The sequence below is a fragment of the Palaemon carinicauda genome, chromosome 21 (genome assembly GCF_036898095.1).
Source record: "Palaemon carinicauda isolate YSFRI2023 chromosome 21, ASM3689809v2, whole genome shotgun sequence".
In the NCBI taxonomy this organism is placed as follows: domain Eukaryota; kingdom Metazoa; phylum Arthropoda; class Malacostraca; order Decapoda; family Palaemonidae; genus Palaemon; species Palaemon carinicauda.
This window is the reverse complement of record NC_090745.1, coordinates 32,027,648-32,046,626: the sequence shown is the minus strand read 5'-3', so window position 1 is coordinate 32,046,626 and position 18,979 is coordinate 32,027,648. Positions and strand designations below refer to the sequence as shown.

At 35.4% G+C, this 18,979-nt stretch overlaps 1 protein-coding gene across 2 annotated transcripts; it reads right to left on the bottom strand.

The window, feature by feature from the left end:
• Positions 1-765: 765 nt before the first annotated feature.
• Positions 766-18,675, bottom strand: LOC137615258 (uncharacterized). Of its 2 annotated transcripts, XM_068344982.1 has the most exons (5): positions 18,600-18,653; positions 18,062-18,269; positions 10,011-10,199; positions 5,859-5,963; positions 766-1,359 (listed from the first exon to the last, which is right to left on the bottom strand). In XM_068344982.1, the coding sequence occupies exons 2-5, from the start codon at positions 18,125-18,127 to the stop codon at positions 1,216-1,218; spliced, it is 504 nt and encodes a 167-aa protein (XP_068201083.1). In that variant the 5' UTR covers positions 18,128-18,269; positions 18,600-18,653; the 3' UTR covers positions 766-1,215. The 2 variants fall into 2 exon arrangements, with proteins under 2 accessions (XP_068201083.1, XP_068201082.1); XM_068344981.1 differs by having other exon boundaries at positions 18,062-18,675.
• Between the last annotated feature and the right edge of the window lie 304 nt (positions 18,676-18,979).

The following is an 18,979-nucleotide window of genomic DNA, read 5'->3' as shown; positions in this document are numbered from 1 at the left end:
TCAAAATATTTTGAATATTTTTTATTATTCAAGTAACATAAGTGAATACATAACAAATAATATCGAAAAGTATGATAAGAATTCATATTAGAAATACATAAGATACATATATATTTACAACAAATTACAGATGCATTACTATACTAAAAATGAACTTAACTATAAGATAACCTATTAAATTTTCAGCAATATCACATTTCTCTAGATTTACTCAAAATTGATTTGACAATGAACTAAGAATAAAAGGTTTGATTTTAAAATCTCTCTACAGAAAATAACTATTAAAGTATATCATGACAATACTTCTATGAATAACTAGGTTACAATAAAGGAGTTAATCCTAAATGAAAATGGAAACTAGTGATGCCTTATGAGTATGTAAAATTGAGCTGAAATTACCCTTGAGCACCTAAAAAAAAATATAGAAGGTAGTTTTCCAGAATTTATAGATATACAATTTTGTAAAGAACCACAAAATATATAAGGTATTTCACTGCTACGGTTGAAATATTCTATGCAGAGCTAAGATTTATATTGAATTTCATGCATAAATATTGAAAAATCAATCTTAAACAATACAAAAAATATAAGCATATGTCACACTGCAATGGTAAAATTAACTGAATTAATAAGCATGACTTAATATCAATTTTGAATTTTCATCTTATGAACTTAATTTCTTCATTATATGCAATCATTTGCAGGACTTTCATTTAACTACAGCAGCCTACAGCTAAAGAGCTTTACCTTTAAAATATCAAAATATTATGGTACATTATAGCTACAAAGAGAAGATTTAGATTTTCCAATAAAAGTGAAGAAAAACCACAACCAGTTTGACGAAAAACAACAGCACCGTATTTTAAGTTCTGTGCCAATTTACATTCTTGCCAGGCAGGATTTTCTTAATTAAACCCATATTAATACATATTGAATTCAAGGTATTACTGTACTGGAAATCTTTTACACGCAATAGAGCACAAATTATCACCCTGTTACAGCATTTTACTTAACTGTAAAAAAAAAAAAAGCAAGCTTTCTTAATAGGACCTCAGATTCTTGTGAAATTAATTTATTATAACTAAATCTATTAATGTATGCTTAAAATGTCTTTCAGTTCCTTTTTTATATGAATACTATACCTTCAAGGTTAGTACGAGACCACAGAGGAGTCTTCTTCACTTCAAACTCTTATATTAATGTTCGGACCTTCACCTATGCTAATGCACTCACTGTTGCTCTTCTAGCATTCAGCTGAGCTCTCTGAGTCTCCTTCATCTCTTGCTGGTGACGAACTAAAACCAAATACGTAACTGCTCCGCTTATGGCAAAAAGAATCACGCATATGAAACCTAAAGCCTAAAATGAAAAAAAAAAAAAAAAAATTATTATGTGATTATGGTTATTAAACTTCCTTTAAAAAATCATTGTGATTAATTCACAAGTTTCATTACATTCCAACAATCCTATTATGCCCACATTTGTGGTCTTCAATTGTCACTATACACAGCCTTTAGCCTTCCACACATCAGAAAGGCAACTATTCTTTGACCTATTGGTAGCCACTATCTGCTCTCCAATAAATTTATGTCCTGTAGCACAGTCACTTACACTTTGGTGATGAATTGCCTCACAGGCTATAGTGTCAGGCTACATGGAAGTACTTCATAAATGCAATCTACTCTAACTCTTGTATTGACAATGTATTTGTTGACGAAATAGCGTTGACAGAAGATGAGATCATAGAACATTTTAAATTTTGGACTGACTACAAAACCACCAGAGTTATTGAAATGTAGAACTGCTGAAGTGCTTTTGGCTGGAGAAATATGGAGTAGATAAATATAAGTTCAATTTCCAACAAGGAAAGAAACTCTTGGATTCCAAGATAGTCTATACGGATAGAAGAGAGGTTGTCCAGTCACGAACCTGTTTCTGGGTGACCCTCGACAGCATTTCAAAAAAATTTTCCTCTTGTCAATATTAGTGTATCTGTATACAGTGCAGGCTTGACATAGGTTAACAAGATGATAAAAAAACTCCATAGCTACTATTAATGCAAAAATGACATTGGGCATGTAATAGAAGATTGTAATAGCAACCTCTAAATATATGAGCCATCAAAAATGACTTGAAATTATGACATCAAATATACAACAGTATATCCTCTAGAGTCTTCCAGGAATCATACACTATTCATCAATTCTATTTTTTCACATGCTGCTAAACAGATTAAATAATCAAGGTAGCCATATCCAGTTAAAGACAAGGTAAAATAATTTGGGGAAAAAAATAATGTTAATCTAATGAAAAATAACACCAGATTACCAGATAAATATCGCTATAAAAGACACCAAATGTGATTTCTATACATTTTCTCTCCGAGCTAGGTAATGAGAGGCCTAAGTTACTAAGCTATAACCCAAGTGCTGGTGTTTAAATAACGATTTGCCTGAGGAGGAATACTAATAAATATGTCTTCTATCTATCTACCATGGCACTTGCCCCAATTCTGGGGGGGGGGGTTAGCAAACATAAAATAAGAACAAAGGGTGGAGTTTTCCTTTTTGTTCCTCTTTGCCTGACGAGGTACTCAGCCGAGTTAAGTAGGTACTTCTAGTGTATAACAGCCCACCCTATCCCCATCTTCCACCACAAATGAAGCTTCATGCGCCGACTTTCCTACTGTCGCTACCTCAAAGCGGTCACCTTATGACCCAAGGTAGCAGCAAGCTGTGTCACGATCGCTAGTCTTCTATTTCTATTCCTAACTCTTAACATGCTCTTTTGTCTCTCTCTCATCTAACCTCATGTCACCTAGGATTTTTTTTCTCTCCATCCATCCACCCAAATCTTGGGCTTTCTCTAGCATTTCCCCTCTCAATCCTTGAATCATCACCTCCTTCAGTAGACCATCTTCTCTATACATGGCCAAATCACCTCAGCACATTCATATCCACTCTAACTGCTAATTCATACTTTTCACCCGTTCTCACTCTTGCTACTTCGTTCTTAACCCTATCCAATAGCGATAAACCAACCACACTCCTCAGACACTTCATCCCGAACACATTCAATTTTTGTCTCTCAGTCTCTTTCATTACCAACAACTCCAATCCATACATCACAATTGGAACAATCACTTTCTCATGAACTCTTTACATTCCTTCCTAACTCTCTATTCTTTCCCAGTTCCTTCACTGCCTGAACACTTTACATCCTTCATTCACTTTCTGACTGACATCAACTTCCACTCTACCATTTATAGCAACAACAGAACCCAAGTAAGTAAACTGATCTACGTTCTCAAGTAACTCTCTATTCAACATTACATTCAATCTAGCACCACCCTCCCTTCTTGTTCACTCCATAATCTTACTCTTACTGATATTAACTTGCAACTTCCTTCTCTCACATACCCTTCCAAACTGTCACTAATCGACACAGCTTTTCCGAATTTGCAATCAATACAGTATCAACCGCAAACAGCAACTGACTCACATCCCACCCATGATCACTCATATATCAGTTGCAGCACTCGAGCATTCCCCTCTCTTACAACTCCATCAACAAACAAATTGAACAACTATGGTGACACCACACATCCTTGTCTCAGCTCACTCTCAGTACAAACCACTCATTAACTTCATTCCCTATCCTAACACAGGCTTTACTCCCTATATATAAACTTTTCATTGCATGCAACAACCTTCCACCAATTCCACTTAATCTCATCACATTGCACAGCATATCACATAACTATATAAGCTTTCTCCAGATCCGCAAATGCAAAATATACCTGCTTGTCTTTTGCTAAATACTCCTCACATATCTGCCTTACTAAAATGATCTGATCTATATATTCCCTACCTCTTCTAAAGCCACCATACACCTCAAAAGATTGCATCCTCAATTTTATCCTTAATTCTAATAATTAACGCTATCATACACTTTTCCAGCTACACAATAAACTAATACCCCTAGAATTAAAACACTTATGCACATTTCCTTTACCTTTGTATAGTGGAACAATACACGCACACCTAGACCACATATTAAATGATCTCACCAACCATTTCAGCGCAGTCATACCCCCTTCCTTAACATATCAGCCCTCATACCACTTATACCACGTGCTTTTTCTTCACTCGTTTTCTCTAGTGCTCTCTTCACTTCCTCTCTTGTAACCTCTCTCTCATTCTCATTTCCCATCACTAGCACCTCAACACCTACAACAGCAATTACAGCTGTCTTCTCCATCACGAGGCTCAATATTGCACAGTATTCTAGTTTTATCACAGTTGTGACCAAGTTGTGGAATGATCTTTCTAATCAGGTAGTTGAATCGGTGAAACTTTAAAAGTTCAAACTTGCGGCAAATACTTTCATGTTGAACAGGCTAACATAATTCTATCTATAGTTTATATATGAAAGATGTTTTTAATGTTATTACCGTTCTCAAAATTTTTTATTCTAATAGTTTATCATGCCTCTTGTAGTTTATTTCCTTTTCTCACTGGGTTACTTTTTCCTTATTAGGGCTTCTATCATCGTGCTTTTCCAACTAGGGTTGAAGCTTAGCTAGAGATGATAATAATAAAAATAATATTCTTTAAGCATTATTAGCACATTTATATGAGGCTGCTGTTTTTGGCAAGTCTTCTCCAATTCTACGTCATATATGTTATTATCCCCATTTTTTCCCGCACATCCTTCATAGTGCAGTCCCTCCACCTCTTTTTGGTCTTCCCCTCTGTTGCCTTCCCGGAACCTCCATCTTCATCACTCTGCAGCCAACATACTCATCACTTGTCCAATCTTGCTTCATGCGCATTTTGTGAAGCTTCTGTAACCCTTGTCATACCTCTGATATATTCATTTCTCAGTCTATCCTTCCTCGCCACTCCACATATCCAGCGTAACGTCTAAATCTCTGCTTCAATCAATCTACTTTCATATGTCCTCTTGACTGGGAGAGGTTCTATGCCCTACCGCACTGCTGGTCTCATGGCTATGCTATATACCATTACCTTGATTTTTACTAGGACTTTAATGTCATACAATACACGGGACACACACCAGTTTTTTTTCCATCAAGGGTGTATCCTGTACGTGATCTCTCCTTCCCCACTTCGTTTTATCCACCAAAGATTCCAAATATTTGAATGTATCCACTCTTGATGCTTTCTCCATTCAACATCATGATGTTCCCATCATTTAATTGTGTACCAAGTTGCAAGTATTCTATCTTAAATTTATTTTCAATCCTCTATGTCACAAAGCCTTCTTCGTGCCTCCAGTTTCTGCTCCAACTGCTCCTTTTTCTCAACCGTAGCACCACATTTTCTGCATACATCATCGACCATGGTGCCTCATCCCCCACGTTCTCTGTCATCACTTCCATTACAATATCAAAGAGGAAAGGGCTAAGTGGAGATCCCTGATGTAAATCAACCTTAATAAATAATAATAATAATAATAATAATAATAATAATAATAATAAGCAACCTTTCAAAATATTCAGCCCACCTTTTCTCGCCTCATCTCCTAATAGCCTTCCATTTTCATCTTTCACTGTCTCTTCACTTATCGATCCACCCTTTTTTGCCCTATTTACTCCTTCAAAAATTTCTTATTCTCTTCATAGGATCTACCCAATCCCTGACCCCACCTCCAGTCAGCCATGATTTAATGACTATAAATGTAGAGCTGTTGAATCAAATACTGCCAATAAACTACACAAGGATGAAAGTGTAAATTTAAAAACTTGCTAGAGATATTTTAGTGCAACCCCTCTTGAATATTCAACAAACTTACATATGGTTTTATAAACTGCTTTAAATTGACATTATACTTACAAGAGCAGCAACTGTAATAGAATTGTTGACACACTCCTCTCTTGTGAGTGTGATTATGGACCCTACAAGCATTAACACTAGTGCTGCTACACTGAAGGAAATATCCTGAAAGATAAAGGGCATTACAGCATACTGAAATTAAATGTCATTGGAAACAGAAGATAAGAATTACAATTTTAGAATTAAGGGACAATTTTACCATTCAATCCATAATACGTGTCAAATTACAGCATACTGAAATTAAATGTCATTGGAAACAGAAGATAAGAATTACAATTTTAGAATTAAGGGACAATTTTACCATTCAATCCATAATACGTGTCAAATTTTTGGGTGAAGTCTGAGGAGTGGTAAGGAAACCAACGGACTAGGGTCACCTTCATATTGCTGCCAAACAATCCCCTCACCAGATATGTATTCATAAACTAAATAGTCACAGTAAGATAAATGCTTTTTCCAAAATACTTAAATATGCAACTGGATTCTGACATGAAAACTTAAAACTATAAAAATAGAAGCTCTTTTAAAGAGCTTTCTTAGATTACATGACCTAAATTTTACACAAAAGTAAAGTTAATACAAAAAAATAATAACCAAGAAATTAGTTTATGTTGTACATCAGGTAAGTACAAAGGACCTTATTACCTAGGATTCTCTTAATTACATCATCTTAGTGATAAAGTATAGACATTATCTAAATTCTTTAAGGTTTGATCTCATTTGCAATTTTGCACAATGTCTTTAATGCTACAACGAAGATTAATACCATTACACATGAGCCTAAAGTCACAATATGGATTAGAATAAAAATTTCTAGTTAGTAACATTTAAAAAAGTAAAAGTAAGAGTACATAAAAATCTACTAATGTACCAAAATATTTACTAAGTAATATGGATTGGCAGATACAGTTGAACTTGAAGTAATATGTTCAATACAAAACCTGTAGAAGTATTATTATTAGTGCTTCAGTAAATAATTTCAAGCAAAGGTCCCTGCAAAGAAAATGTATCCAATATTTTTACCACTTTCTTACCGAGGAGGAAAAAATGAAGACCAAAAATTTCTATAAGCTCAGAAAAATCTATATTCCTATGGATTACTGGGTTATGTATTTTCTATGATACTGTATTAGCAGATATCTTCGTGCTCATTCCATAGCGAGTCATGTTAATTGGTTTACTGATATTCAATTAATATTTCAATATCATATTCCCAAGAAATGTTTTTTTTTTTCTTTGCATTTCAGTTACATGATCTAGTGGATAGACTTTTTTTTAACCAATTGTTTCCTTACATTTTTACAGTCATATAAACATTAGAATTAACATTAAAAAAAAAAAGTAATTGATACCCTGTATGGTGAATCTTAAATAGTTGCTTGCATTTATACTCAAGAAATGAAAACCTTGGAAAGTCCCAGAGCACTGGTCTTGCCTGCAAATTTCATGGTCCCTTAATTAAGTGACAAGAATTCCACAAGTGCCAAGAACATGATCCCATACGGGAGTAATGCAGTCAGTACATCTCCAGTGGTGCTTTATATGATTTTACTTTTATCCCTAGCTGCTATACCTCTCTGTCACCTTGCTGTTATCTATCTACAACTGCTTAATTTTCACTTCACAATGCAACTTTGAGTTTTCCCCAGTTGCAAATGGGTACTGAATGACCTTCAGGTTCCTAGTGCCGAATTTAATCACTTATAATTTAAGTCCATTTCATCAAGGCACGATGTATAAACATATAATCTTGACAACTTAATTGCCTTTTAGCCTTCAACTTTACCTCTTCCTTTCTTCCATCTTTCAACTTTAGTCCTAATGCAGTAGTAATGTTTTCCCTAAGTAGCACCTCCCTAGCCCCAGTGTCAAGCTAAATGGCCCAAATCCAATAAATCCATTTATCCATCTTGTCCTTGGAAATTTTCTGAAAGTGGTTCAAGGCTAGGTATATTATGAGACTCTCTAACTCTAGAAAAAAATTATACAAACATAGTGGTCATCATCCTATCTTGTCACGCCAGTGCTAGATCAATTATTTGGCTGCTTCATTGGTGTTCAAGAGGTCTTGATCTGCACACATGGGTCCCACTTCACAATCAGGAATGATGTTTTGCATTGTTTGCACTGGAGTGCACTCACTGTGGATGAGAGTTCTCATTAATGTGTGTTATAGCCAGTCTTACACACTCCGGTTCTTGCTCTATTTAATACTACCCAGTCTTTTCTTGAGAGGGTTGTTCCACTTTATTGTTCTTCATTTAGGCTCTGGGTGGCAGCATTTAGTGGGTAGTGGTACCATTCTCTCCATTTTTCGAGCATATGTTGAGCTGACTGATCAGGATCTAAACTATGAATGGTCATGAAGCTCTTTCTGGACTTCAAGTCTTCTTGCTGATATCCCATAACCAAAGACTATGCATCTGTGTCTTGGCATGAATTGTGCAATGCCCGTCAGTCTGTAGGGTGCGGGAAGTGGCGCTGGTTTCAAGGTGCCAGTTATTATTCTACTTGTGCTGTTAAGCTCAGAATCTATTTTGGGAGCGTGGCTTGATCAGGCCAATGCTGCTGAGTAATATACAGCAGCAGAGTAGCTTAGCTGCTGTTCTCAGTGTCTTCGGATCTGTTCCCCAGTTAGAGTCAGCAAGTTTTCCTGGTAGATTTTTGCCGCTGCAACTTTTGACTTGAGTTTCCTTACACGTTCCGCAAAAGACAGGGTTCGGACTAATGTGGCTCCCAGATATATAGGAAAGTCAGCATGCCCAAGGTTCTCGTTATTCCAGAAGATGTTTAATTTTCTTTCTGCCTGGTGTTTATTTAGGTGAAATACTCTATCATCATCTTTCCAGAATAGGCATTAAGTAACTTTCCGATAGTTTCAAATGCGTGTGCTTGTGTGGTGATACACAAGTTGTCTCTATATATATATATATATATATATATATATATATATATATATATATATACATATATATACATATATATACATATATATACATATATATATATATATATATATATATATATATATATATATATATATATATATATATATATATATATATATATATATATATATAAACCTTCGGATGTTATCAACCTCTGGCTGGTACACTTTTATAGATGTTAAAAAGTAACCTCAGCCATGAATAAAGAAGGATTGGTTTGTGAGCAATAGTTGTATGATCTTCACAGTCTTTCTATGAATATCTTTGGCCAGCTTTAGGAGAAGCATTCTGTGATTTACTGTATCATATGCAGATTCGCAAAAACTAGCCTCAAAACCATCCTTGATATATTGGGGAGGTTCAATATTTAACTATTGCATGATCGCCCTGGTCGGAATCCACATTGGTCTGGTGATAGCTGTTCCCTGTGGGTCCTGGTTGCTCCCCTGTACTGTAGCCTGTAGGGCGTGTGCAGGCTATTATCATTCGTTCATATAATTTGTAGAGGATACACAAGAGGAAAATGGGACAGTAGCTATATCTACTCTCTGGATCTTTTCCAGGCTTTAATAGGGCCACAGCTCTTGTTCTTCTCCATATCTTTGGGATATTCAAACCTTTAATACAGTTGTTAAAGAGCAAATATTCATGATCTGGTGGTAAATTATGTTCAAGTGTCCATTCACAAACCCTTGCCGACTGACATGATCATCTAACAAACTCGACCAATAAAATAAAATTTATCATTCTGTTGATCTGTGATCCTGAACTTTAATTTTCAATCGTGCAAACAACAACATTTACCCATAAAAGTTTTTATGTAAATTGTTGCTTACATGCGATAACTGAAGCTCTCTAAGAATTGAGAGATTATCCATGCAGTGATCAGCTATAAAAGTAATAGATGACAATTTTTTTGATGATTTCTAAACCAATGTAAACTACCTGGTTATTCTAACAAAATTTGAGATACACTTCCCAGCTAAACATCTATTCATACAAAAGAGACATCTTATAAAAACTAATTTGAATATCTTAATACCTACCCAATCAAATATGGGTTTATAGTACAGTGTATGCAATATCTCGAGTAAGCTTACTGTAACATCAGTGTGACTTTACACAAAAATGCTAATTCAAGCAATGTAAATGATGTGAACTATCACTTTCTGTCCAGCTGACTAACGTTTAACGCAAAACTTACCCCTTTGACCCAGGCAGGAGTTGTAAGCGGGTTTCTTCTACTAATGAGCACAATAACAGCTGTAATGTAAGAGATGAGTGTTGCCAAAGAGCAAGCCACACATGGCAAGACGAAAACTACAATGAAATTAAGATCATTGTAGCATTTATTGTCCACCAAAAACAGTATCAAGGAAGTCACCAGTGCTACCTGAAAGAGAAAAAAAAATTCAACTTCCTTTACTGTAATGTTTGAAGGTTGTTTATATACTCAAGAAGATTAATTTGTTAAAATTATAACAATGCTACGCCATGTCTCAACATCAAGAGTAGTTACAAAAGAGTAATGATGTATGATGTGTAATTAACTGCACATTGTCACCACTGTTTAATGCTGTACAATAGTCCACTTTATTTTGTCTAATATCTAGCATTTGAATAAAGTTTGAACGTTTAAGATTCACAACGTTAGCTTCCTTCTGAATATAGATTCACAAAATCCGGGTGAAAAGAAAAAAATCTCGCGTCAAAAAAGAAAAAGAAAAAAAATCTAAGGAACAACTTTAGAGCAAAGGAATGACAGTTCCTTGTACCAAAGACAAAATGAAATAGCAAAATAGTAAAGTTAAGCGTTGTGGGTTAATTTGAATGGATCCCTCCCCAAAATACTAGTAAGGGTATAACATCTACATTTGAGTGGGTCCCTTCGCCCCAAATAAACAAAAGTATAATATCCATTAATGGAAATGGGTGACAATGAAAGACTAAATTTCTCTGGTTGCATTTGAACAACCGATTACAGTTATACACAATTTGAACACAAAGCTAAGTTGATATGATTATTGTTTCAAGTGCCTGGATTAAACGCAACAGTGCTAACTCGTGTGTATGTATTCCCACAGAAGATTAATTACTGGATTTAGGTGTGTTTTCAAAGAATAATTCCTTGAATTAATACTTTGGTCACATTTAACATAAATATATATTTTTTTTCAATAACGACTATCATAAGATTAACTTATTAGCATGTTCAAGAACAGAGTAGGCTATGTATCAAGATTTACTTGATAAAATGAAAGTGATTAGTGGCTGAAGGTATCCATTAAGAGATCAAAGAAAAATATCTGGAGAAGGTTCAAAATATAGCTATAAATTAATTTGATAAAAAAAAGTTAATTGTAGATAAGTAAAAATAAAACGAAGGGTGAAGATGGCATATTTAAGAAGCTTAAAGAATAAAACAAAGCAGCACAGAAACGTCAAGAATGACTGAAACCATTAAAATAGGGTGTTTGCATGCAATGAATTGCAGAAAAACAGTGCACGGTAGAATATGAATTTAAAGAATGTGACATGGGGAAAATAATGAGTGAAGTTTATTTTTACAGCAAAATAAATATTTATTTGCTCAGGAATAAAATTTGGCACGAGGAAGGATTGGGGCATGTTACAAATTTGAGTGTACTGTAAACAGTAGAAGGTACTTAAAAGAGTAAGGATCAAACTATACTGGAGGGAAATGAAATCAATAAATAAAGGGAAAGTGAATCTTACAATCAAAAAAGGGGATGGAAAGATGCTGTTTATAAGAAAATTTATTAGCTTGTCATTAGACAAACTTATTAGGTGTAAATATTCTAGGTGAATCTAAATGATTTATGAATGGAGATAATGATAACTTGATAAAATTACGTAAGCGACAACTAAACCAGGCGGATAGTCTATCAGTGGCTTGCCAGGTTGAGTAAGAATGGGGAAATGTTTAAGGAATGTCCATCATAGAATAAGAAATAAGTGGCCAGTGACCGAACCTACATTACTCAACAATAGGCGACTACTGAAAGAGGTTGCAACAGTAGCTCGGCCTGATCAGATTTTATTTAAAGATCTATTGAAATTTTGTGCATCTGGTCCCATAATAAAAGAATTGCAAAACATCAATAATGATACCACAAAAAGGTTGTCCGTGTGCGCCTTCTTCGGTGGGAGGAGGCTTAAGGTACCCTGACACTTGCACGACTTTTTGCCATGAATTTGTCGTGGCAATTCGTGACATTTTGTGGCACGAACTGGAAGATAAAAGAAAAAAATTACCTCAGAATCACAGCTGACCTGTCTACATTGACACGAACTGGCACGACGAGTTCACGCATAGTTAGCGCACTTCCCGCATCGTCCCGACGAGTTCACGAACAGTTGGCGCATAGTTCACGACCCGGTCACGAAATTTTGTCGTGACCAAAATTTTGAACATTGCAAAATTCTCGTCACGACATGCTACGATGTCACGACGGGTTTACGAACACTTCACACCAGTTCACGCCAGTTCCCGACTCTAGTCGTGACAATGCGTGCCAAAAATTCGAGCAAGTGTCAGCCTGGTTTTAGAATGCTACATAAACCCAGCGCTGGGGTCGGCGAGGCCATCAGCGACCAAGTACAACTATAGGTCTATTAATCCTGACTCTGTAGTTAGCATACAATATAAAGTGGAAGTTACAGAAGTTGGGCAGCAAGATGAAATGAATTGGCAATGGGAGTAGAGTAAAACATAAAAGAGCAGCTATAGTGGCCGAAGAAAACTTCAGACCCTAAGAAATGTCTACAGTGCACCTATTCTTCTATTTCGGAATCCGGTGATCGTAGAGAGAACTGAATTATGTCTTTTTATAGGAAAATCTGGATTGGATACAGAAAAGTGTCTATGGTGTCTTATGTGAGAAGTTTGAGAAGATGGATAGAATTTATATACAAGACTTTAAATGACAGACGGTACAAGTGTTAGTAAAGCCGATGGAAGCTTTTGTAATTAGAAAATATATCTGAAGAAGTGCTTGTAAAAAAAATAGTTTTGCAAAAACATCATGTTGCGTGAAATAAAGATTACACAAACACTCGGCAAAGTTAAAAATCTATATAATATTAATAACTACTGTGTCGTTCATTCTGTGTTCTTTGAACTTTCCTTTGATCCTTCTGCACCGAATAGTGGGGCGCAAAATTGCAAATGCCACAAACCAAACCATCCTCTGATTGATGAAAATTAAACACTGTGAACAAACGTTGATAGATATACAAGATCATTATTTGAAGAGTTAAATTCAACATCATATAGCTTTTGAAATAGATTAGTACACAATTCTATAGTGTGCTTAATAATTCCTGATAACCTTTCTCGACGTGATAAGAGGTTTGATTATAGGCTAATTCCCAAGATAATAAAATCCAGTAATTATATTTATGAAGAAAAATGAAATTGAGGACAAGACCAGGATTTCATGAAAAGGGTGAGAGCGTGTACATGCTCAAATAAGATTGTTCGTGCGTGATTATAAGGCGTTATTTTAGTAGGTAGCAGTTTGGCAAGGGAACTAACCAACTATTTAGATACTACCGCTAGAGATACCCAAGGCCAATATAGAGGCCTTGCCTTGGAGATACCCAAAGCAAGTCCTTAAAAAAAAGAAAAAAAAAGGCAACCGTGTTTACCCCATACAAAAATGGGGAAAAGCACGTTAATAGAAGGAGCGAGTTATTGGGTACTTTGCCTGGCCAGTCAGTACTACATTGGATCCATCTCTCTGGTTACGGTTCCTTTTATCTTTGCCTACATATACTGTACACCGAATAGTCTGGGCTATTCTTTCCACATTCTCCTCTGTCCTTATACACTTGACAACACTGAGATTCCCAAACAATTCTTCTTCATTCAAGAGGTTAACTAATGCACTGTAATTGTTCAGTGGCTACTTCCCTTTTGGTAAGGGCAGAAGAGAGACTTTAACTATGGTAAGCAGCTCTTCTAGGAGATGGACACTACAAAATTAAAACTCTGTTCTCAAGTGCCATAGCCTCTGTCTTCGGCTGTCTTGGGGTAGAGTTCTCTTGCCTGTGGGTACACTAGAACACAATTCTATCTTATTTCTCTTCCTTTTGCTTTTTATATTCTTTTTATACTGTATGGATGAAAGATTTATTTTAATGTTGTTACTGTTCTTAGAATAATTTATATTAATTGTTTATTACTTTTGTTGTAGTTTATTTATTTATCGTTATTTCTTTTTCTCACACAGCTATTTTCCCCGTTGGGGCCCTTGGGCTTATAGTATCCTGTTTTTCCAACTAGGGTTGTAGCTTAGCAGGCAATAATAATAATAATAATAATAATAATTTCAAGAATCTCTTGAATCAAACAATAGTTTGTTAATACAACACGTGCATAATAATGGTATACACAATGTGCTAGATCACCTCGACCATGAATGACCTCCCATGACCCAGTACCGAGCCATATAATTCAAAATGTATAAGAGGAAATGATTTTCCAATATAGTTTAAAACATGCCCAGTGACTTAGTCCCCGTGTACAACAATTATGAAACCCCGTAATTGCAAAGGGGTAAAATTTGAATGAGATTAGACAGCAAATTGGAATGAAATAGGAACAAGGGTATGGTAAATGGCTAAAAAGTGGGTGCAATTACGGGTCAAATGTGCTGCAGAGACAAAGCACTTTAAGCCGTTTAAGTTAAGGGATGGCCATACTGCACTGAGGGCACTCACTCACTAACCTTCACTAGCCTCCCCCAACTCTCTCCGGAGTCGCTGTACATCAAATGGCTAAAAAACTAGTAGAAATTAAACCAGTCACTGATTTTTTGTTTTTGAAGTCGAGGTGTAATTTGTCCGTGTGTTCTAGAGCCTTCAAATATGCAGCCCCAAGCTTATTGTATAAATAACCTTCTACTTCATATTGGGAGAGCTGTGAATAAAAGTCTTCCACATGGAAACTGGAATGTCAGGAGTATGAATTTGATAATTGACATGAACTTTAAATATCAAATGCAATATTTAAAGAATTGTATAAGAAAAACAAATATTGGGAGTCCTGCATCAAGCATTCGGCACAAGAGAAGCAGATGAGCAGAGTTTATTACTTAGTTTGACGGCTGCTTTTCCGGTCCCATACAACAGGGGAACCCCTCTCTCTACAGGACTTCCGCTGTCGTTTTACCTTGTTCGTTCACAGTATTCATCATTTCATATCACTAATTGCTCATTTACTGTTAAATCGTCACTGCCAAACAACTCACAGAATAAGAAAGTCTCCAGTTTCCTCTTGAAAGCCTTAATATCTTCAATCATTCGGATGTCTCGTGGGAGCTTACTGTATAGTCTTGGGGCAGCATAGTTAAAGGCTCTGGAACCTACATTATACATATATCTACTTGTCAACAGTTTGAAACCATCTGTAACTATGCTAGTGTCAACACGATTTGTTGGCTGCGCAATATGTAGCAATTCTCTTTGGTGTTTTGGACGCCCGGTTCTGATGACTTGGTGGGTTATTGTACATATTTTAAATTAAATTCTTGCTTTAATCCGCAGCCAGTGTAAATCGATTAGTATAAGATTGATCCTTTCTCTAGGTGGGACACTTTTATCAGTCTTGCTCCTCTGTTTATTATGTTTTGTAATTTCTTAAGTTGTACATGGTAAATTGCAATAGATGGAGTTGCAGTAGTCAATCCTGGCAATAACACAGCTTAGCACAAGTTTCTTAGTTTCTTTACAGAATTTTTCTTCCGGGTACTTTTTTGTAAAAGCAATGTTTCCGAGATGATAACCAGTAGTTTTCACTACATTGTTAATTTGGGCATTGAAAGACTCGTTACAGTCAAGAAATACACCCAGGTCTTAAAACTAAATGAAATATTCATTAGCACTATTAAAACTGAATTAATTTAACTGGATAAAATAAGCCATTTGTTCCTGGTGCAGGTGTATTTTGAGAAAATAGTGTCGACAGGACTACCCATACTTCTTTAAAAGTTGACTTACTGTAGTACTGTACAATCCTGTTCAGAGTTTATAAAATGGGGTTGTCAAGTGCGAAGAGTGGCCCTTTAGCAAATGAAATTTGTACTCTAACATCAATTGTAATTTGGATATAATAGCTGCTAAACTAATGCTTAGCATTCCTCAAATGTCTGATGATGAATGAGTACCTAGATATAATCTTAGAATTGGCATACATACAAAAAGTTTCTAATTCCTTTGACTAACTGTGATCCTGCTTTCCCAACTAGGGTTGAAGATTAACTTATGATAATGATATGATTATATCATTATCACCATTATCATTATTATTATTTCTATTATTAGCTAAGCTCAACCCAACTTGGAAAACCAGGATGCTATAAGCGCAATGGCTCCAACAGGGAAAAATAGTCCAGTTGGGAAACAAGGAAATAAAACTAAAAGGAGTAATCAACAATTCCAATAAAATATTTCAAGAACAGTAACGACCTTAAAAATCTCTTTCAAGAAAAAAAATCGGTACAAGATTGAATTTTTGAAGTTCCACTGATTCAACTACCTGATTAAGATGATCATTCCACAACTTGGTCACAGCTGGAATAAAACTTCTAGAATACTGTAGTATTGAGCCTTAAGATGGATCCAGGAAGATGTGAATGCATAGGATAGTCAGAATTATGAAAAATCTTAAGCAACATGCATAACGAACTAACTGAATGGCTATACCGGACATCAATATCTAGATAAGAAATTGAATAGACCGCAGTTCCTGTCCAACAAATTAAGAGGGGATTCAGCAGCTGTACGCCAGACTGGAGAACATACTCAAAACAAGGAAAAAAAAAATTAAAACACTTCTTCAGAATAGATTGTTCACCGACATCTAAAGACTTTATCAATATGCCATTTTTGTGCAATTAAAGGTAAACTTCTCTGTTTTCAGTTACAGTTTCATCAATAGATGGTCACCGGAATGTCAGCTGGGGAAAGCCTACTCCCAACCCTGTGGTGCAGCTAGTGCTCAACCACAGCAGTTTCCTCCCCAGTATGCAGCTTAAACTCACGGTCCCAGGCTGGGATCGATTTGCTACCATGCGAATGCTAGGCGAACATGTTACCAATGCAATAGCCAGGAGAGATCCCTAACGTGTATCTCAGATGTAAATTTGCCATCAAGAATCACACCTAAAATCTTAAACGAGTTAGAAGTTAAAAAAAAAAAAAGAATATCAGTACCTAGATACGGATGTTGAGCAGCCAGTGTCCTCAACCTACTTACAATCTCACTTGCAAGTTTATTAGGGTTCAACTTCAAGCTCTATAATTTACACCACACAGAAATTTTAGCTAGATCTCTAAGGGATTCAGCAACCTCAAATCTATATCCAGGAGATGAAAATTGATGCAAAGAGAGTAGCATCCTCTGCATATGCAACAAGCTTGTTTTCTAGGTGTGTATATGGTATATAGAGTAATGGGCCAAGATCACTACCCCGAGAAACACCAGATATCATATTCCTACACTTTAAGGTGACCATCAACAAAAAATCTTCGTAATCTATTACTTAAAAATTCAATAAAGAAGCCAAGAAAACACCCACCCACTCCCAACTGTTTAAATTGGTCAAAGGCAGTACTAAAAGCAAGGCCAATCGTGCGAACTTCCTGACCACAATCAAGGGTTTTATATACAGCATTGGATATTGTAAGAAGGGGATCACATACTCTTAGACCTTTACAAAAGCCAAATTGCAAACTAGGGAACAGATGATTACCTTTAGCAAACCTATTTAGACGTTTTTGCCAAAGACTTTTAAAAGATTTAGTTAATATAGGTGTACATACATATACATAATAAAAATATCAGATTAAAAATCGAAACGAAATCATAATTTACTAAGTAACCAAATTAATCTTAACACCGAATGGCAGAAGTTAAAACTTACAAAATACTCATCCATAATTCATGAAATAGGCCTAATTTACTAAAAATCTCAATTGTTTAAGTTGTTACAAAAATTCCCTAAAATGAAACTATTGAAGTTTGATTACTAAACCAACAAAGATAAACTCCCTTTATCTATTGTATTCAGTCGTGTTTGGAAATAAGTCAATATTCATTAGAAGAATACTGGTAATGTAGCGATAAATAAATCCGATTAATTTTGATAACAGTCCGATATGGCGATTGTTGTGTAATGGTAATTACAGTATATTCAGTTTATACTTCTTTTGTCGATATTTTACACTTACCATCTCGACCACTTTAAGAATTGCTGGCGGCGAATAGAAGAAATGGCTTCGCCTGTACACTTCCATTTTTATAAATTCTTCAAAGTTTCTTTGTATCGAAATCTAACAGTATATTTAAGCCTTGTAAATTTCAATTCTCGTTCATACGATCCAAAACGTAGTTTCTTATACCATGTTTAAATTAATGGATAAAACACACACTTTTTTCCTAATGATAAAAACAGTCTTGTAGTAATCAGCAAATACTACTTTTAACACAAAACAGTAAAAACTCTGCACCTCTTGATACCATTTCAGGTTTATTTGCAATTTCTGACAAAGCTTAATTTAATTCACGCATGATTCAATTGACTATACTTGCATTTTCAAAAACTTTCTCTCCGCGCAACTAAACATCCGGTCAGACGAATTTCTATTTGTCTTTATATCTACTTTGCCACTGAAATTTTTGTATTTCTTGCTAAGCCCCCACACAAACACAGTCTCTTATATTTACAACTCTTCTTACACCGTCCAACCTGCGCACAAGGTTACTAACAGATATTCCACCACCAATCACTTCTTAACCTCCAGAGCGCATCTGAACAACGACGCCAACAAGCTAGAACTTATTTTTGGGCTAAACAAGTGTACAAGTTGTCATGGCATATGGCATCGGCGTCGGGACACTAATGTGTTAAATAAAGAAGTACATTAAGACGACTTTAACGTGATTTTGAACATAATATTGGTTCTAATGGCCGATTGGTAACAATGACTATCTGTTCCGGTACTGATAAATCGACTGATAAATGATTTAGTATCATAAGTACCAAAGATAAACATCCATCAATATTTTATTTCTATTTTCATTATGTCAATGGGGTTATAAGTACAGATTAGAAGCTTTGGTTTAGTGAAATTATACCTATTTTTGTT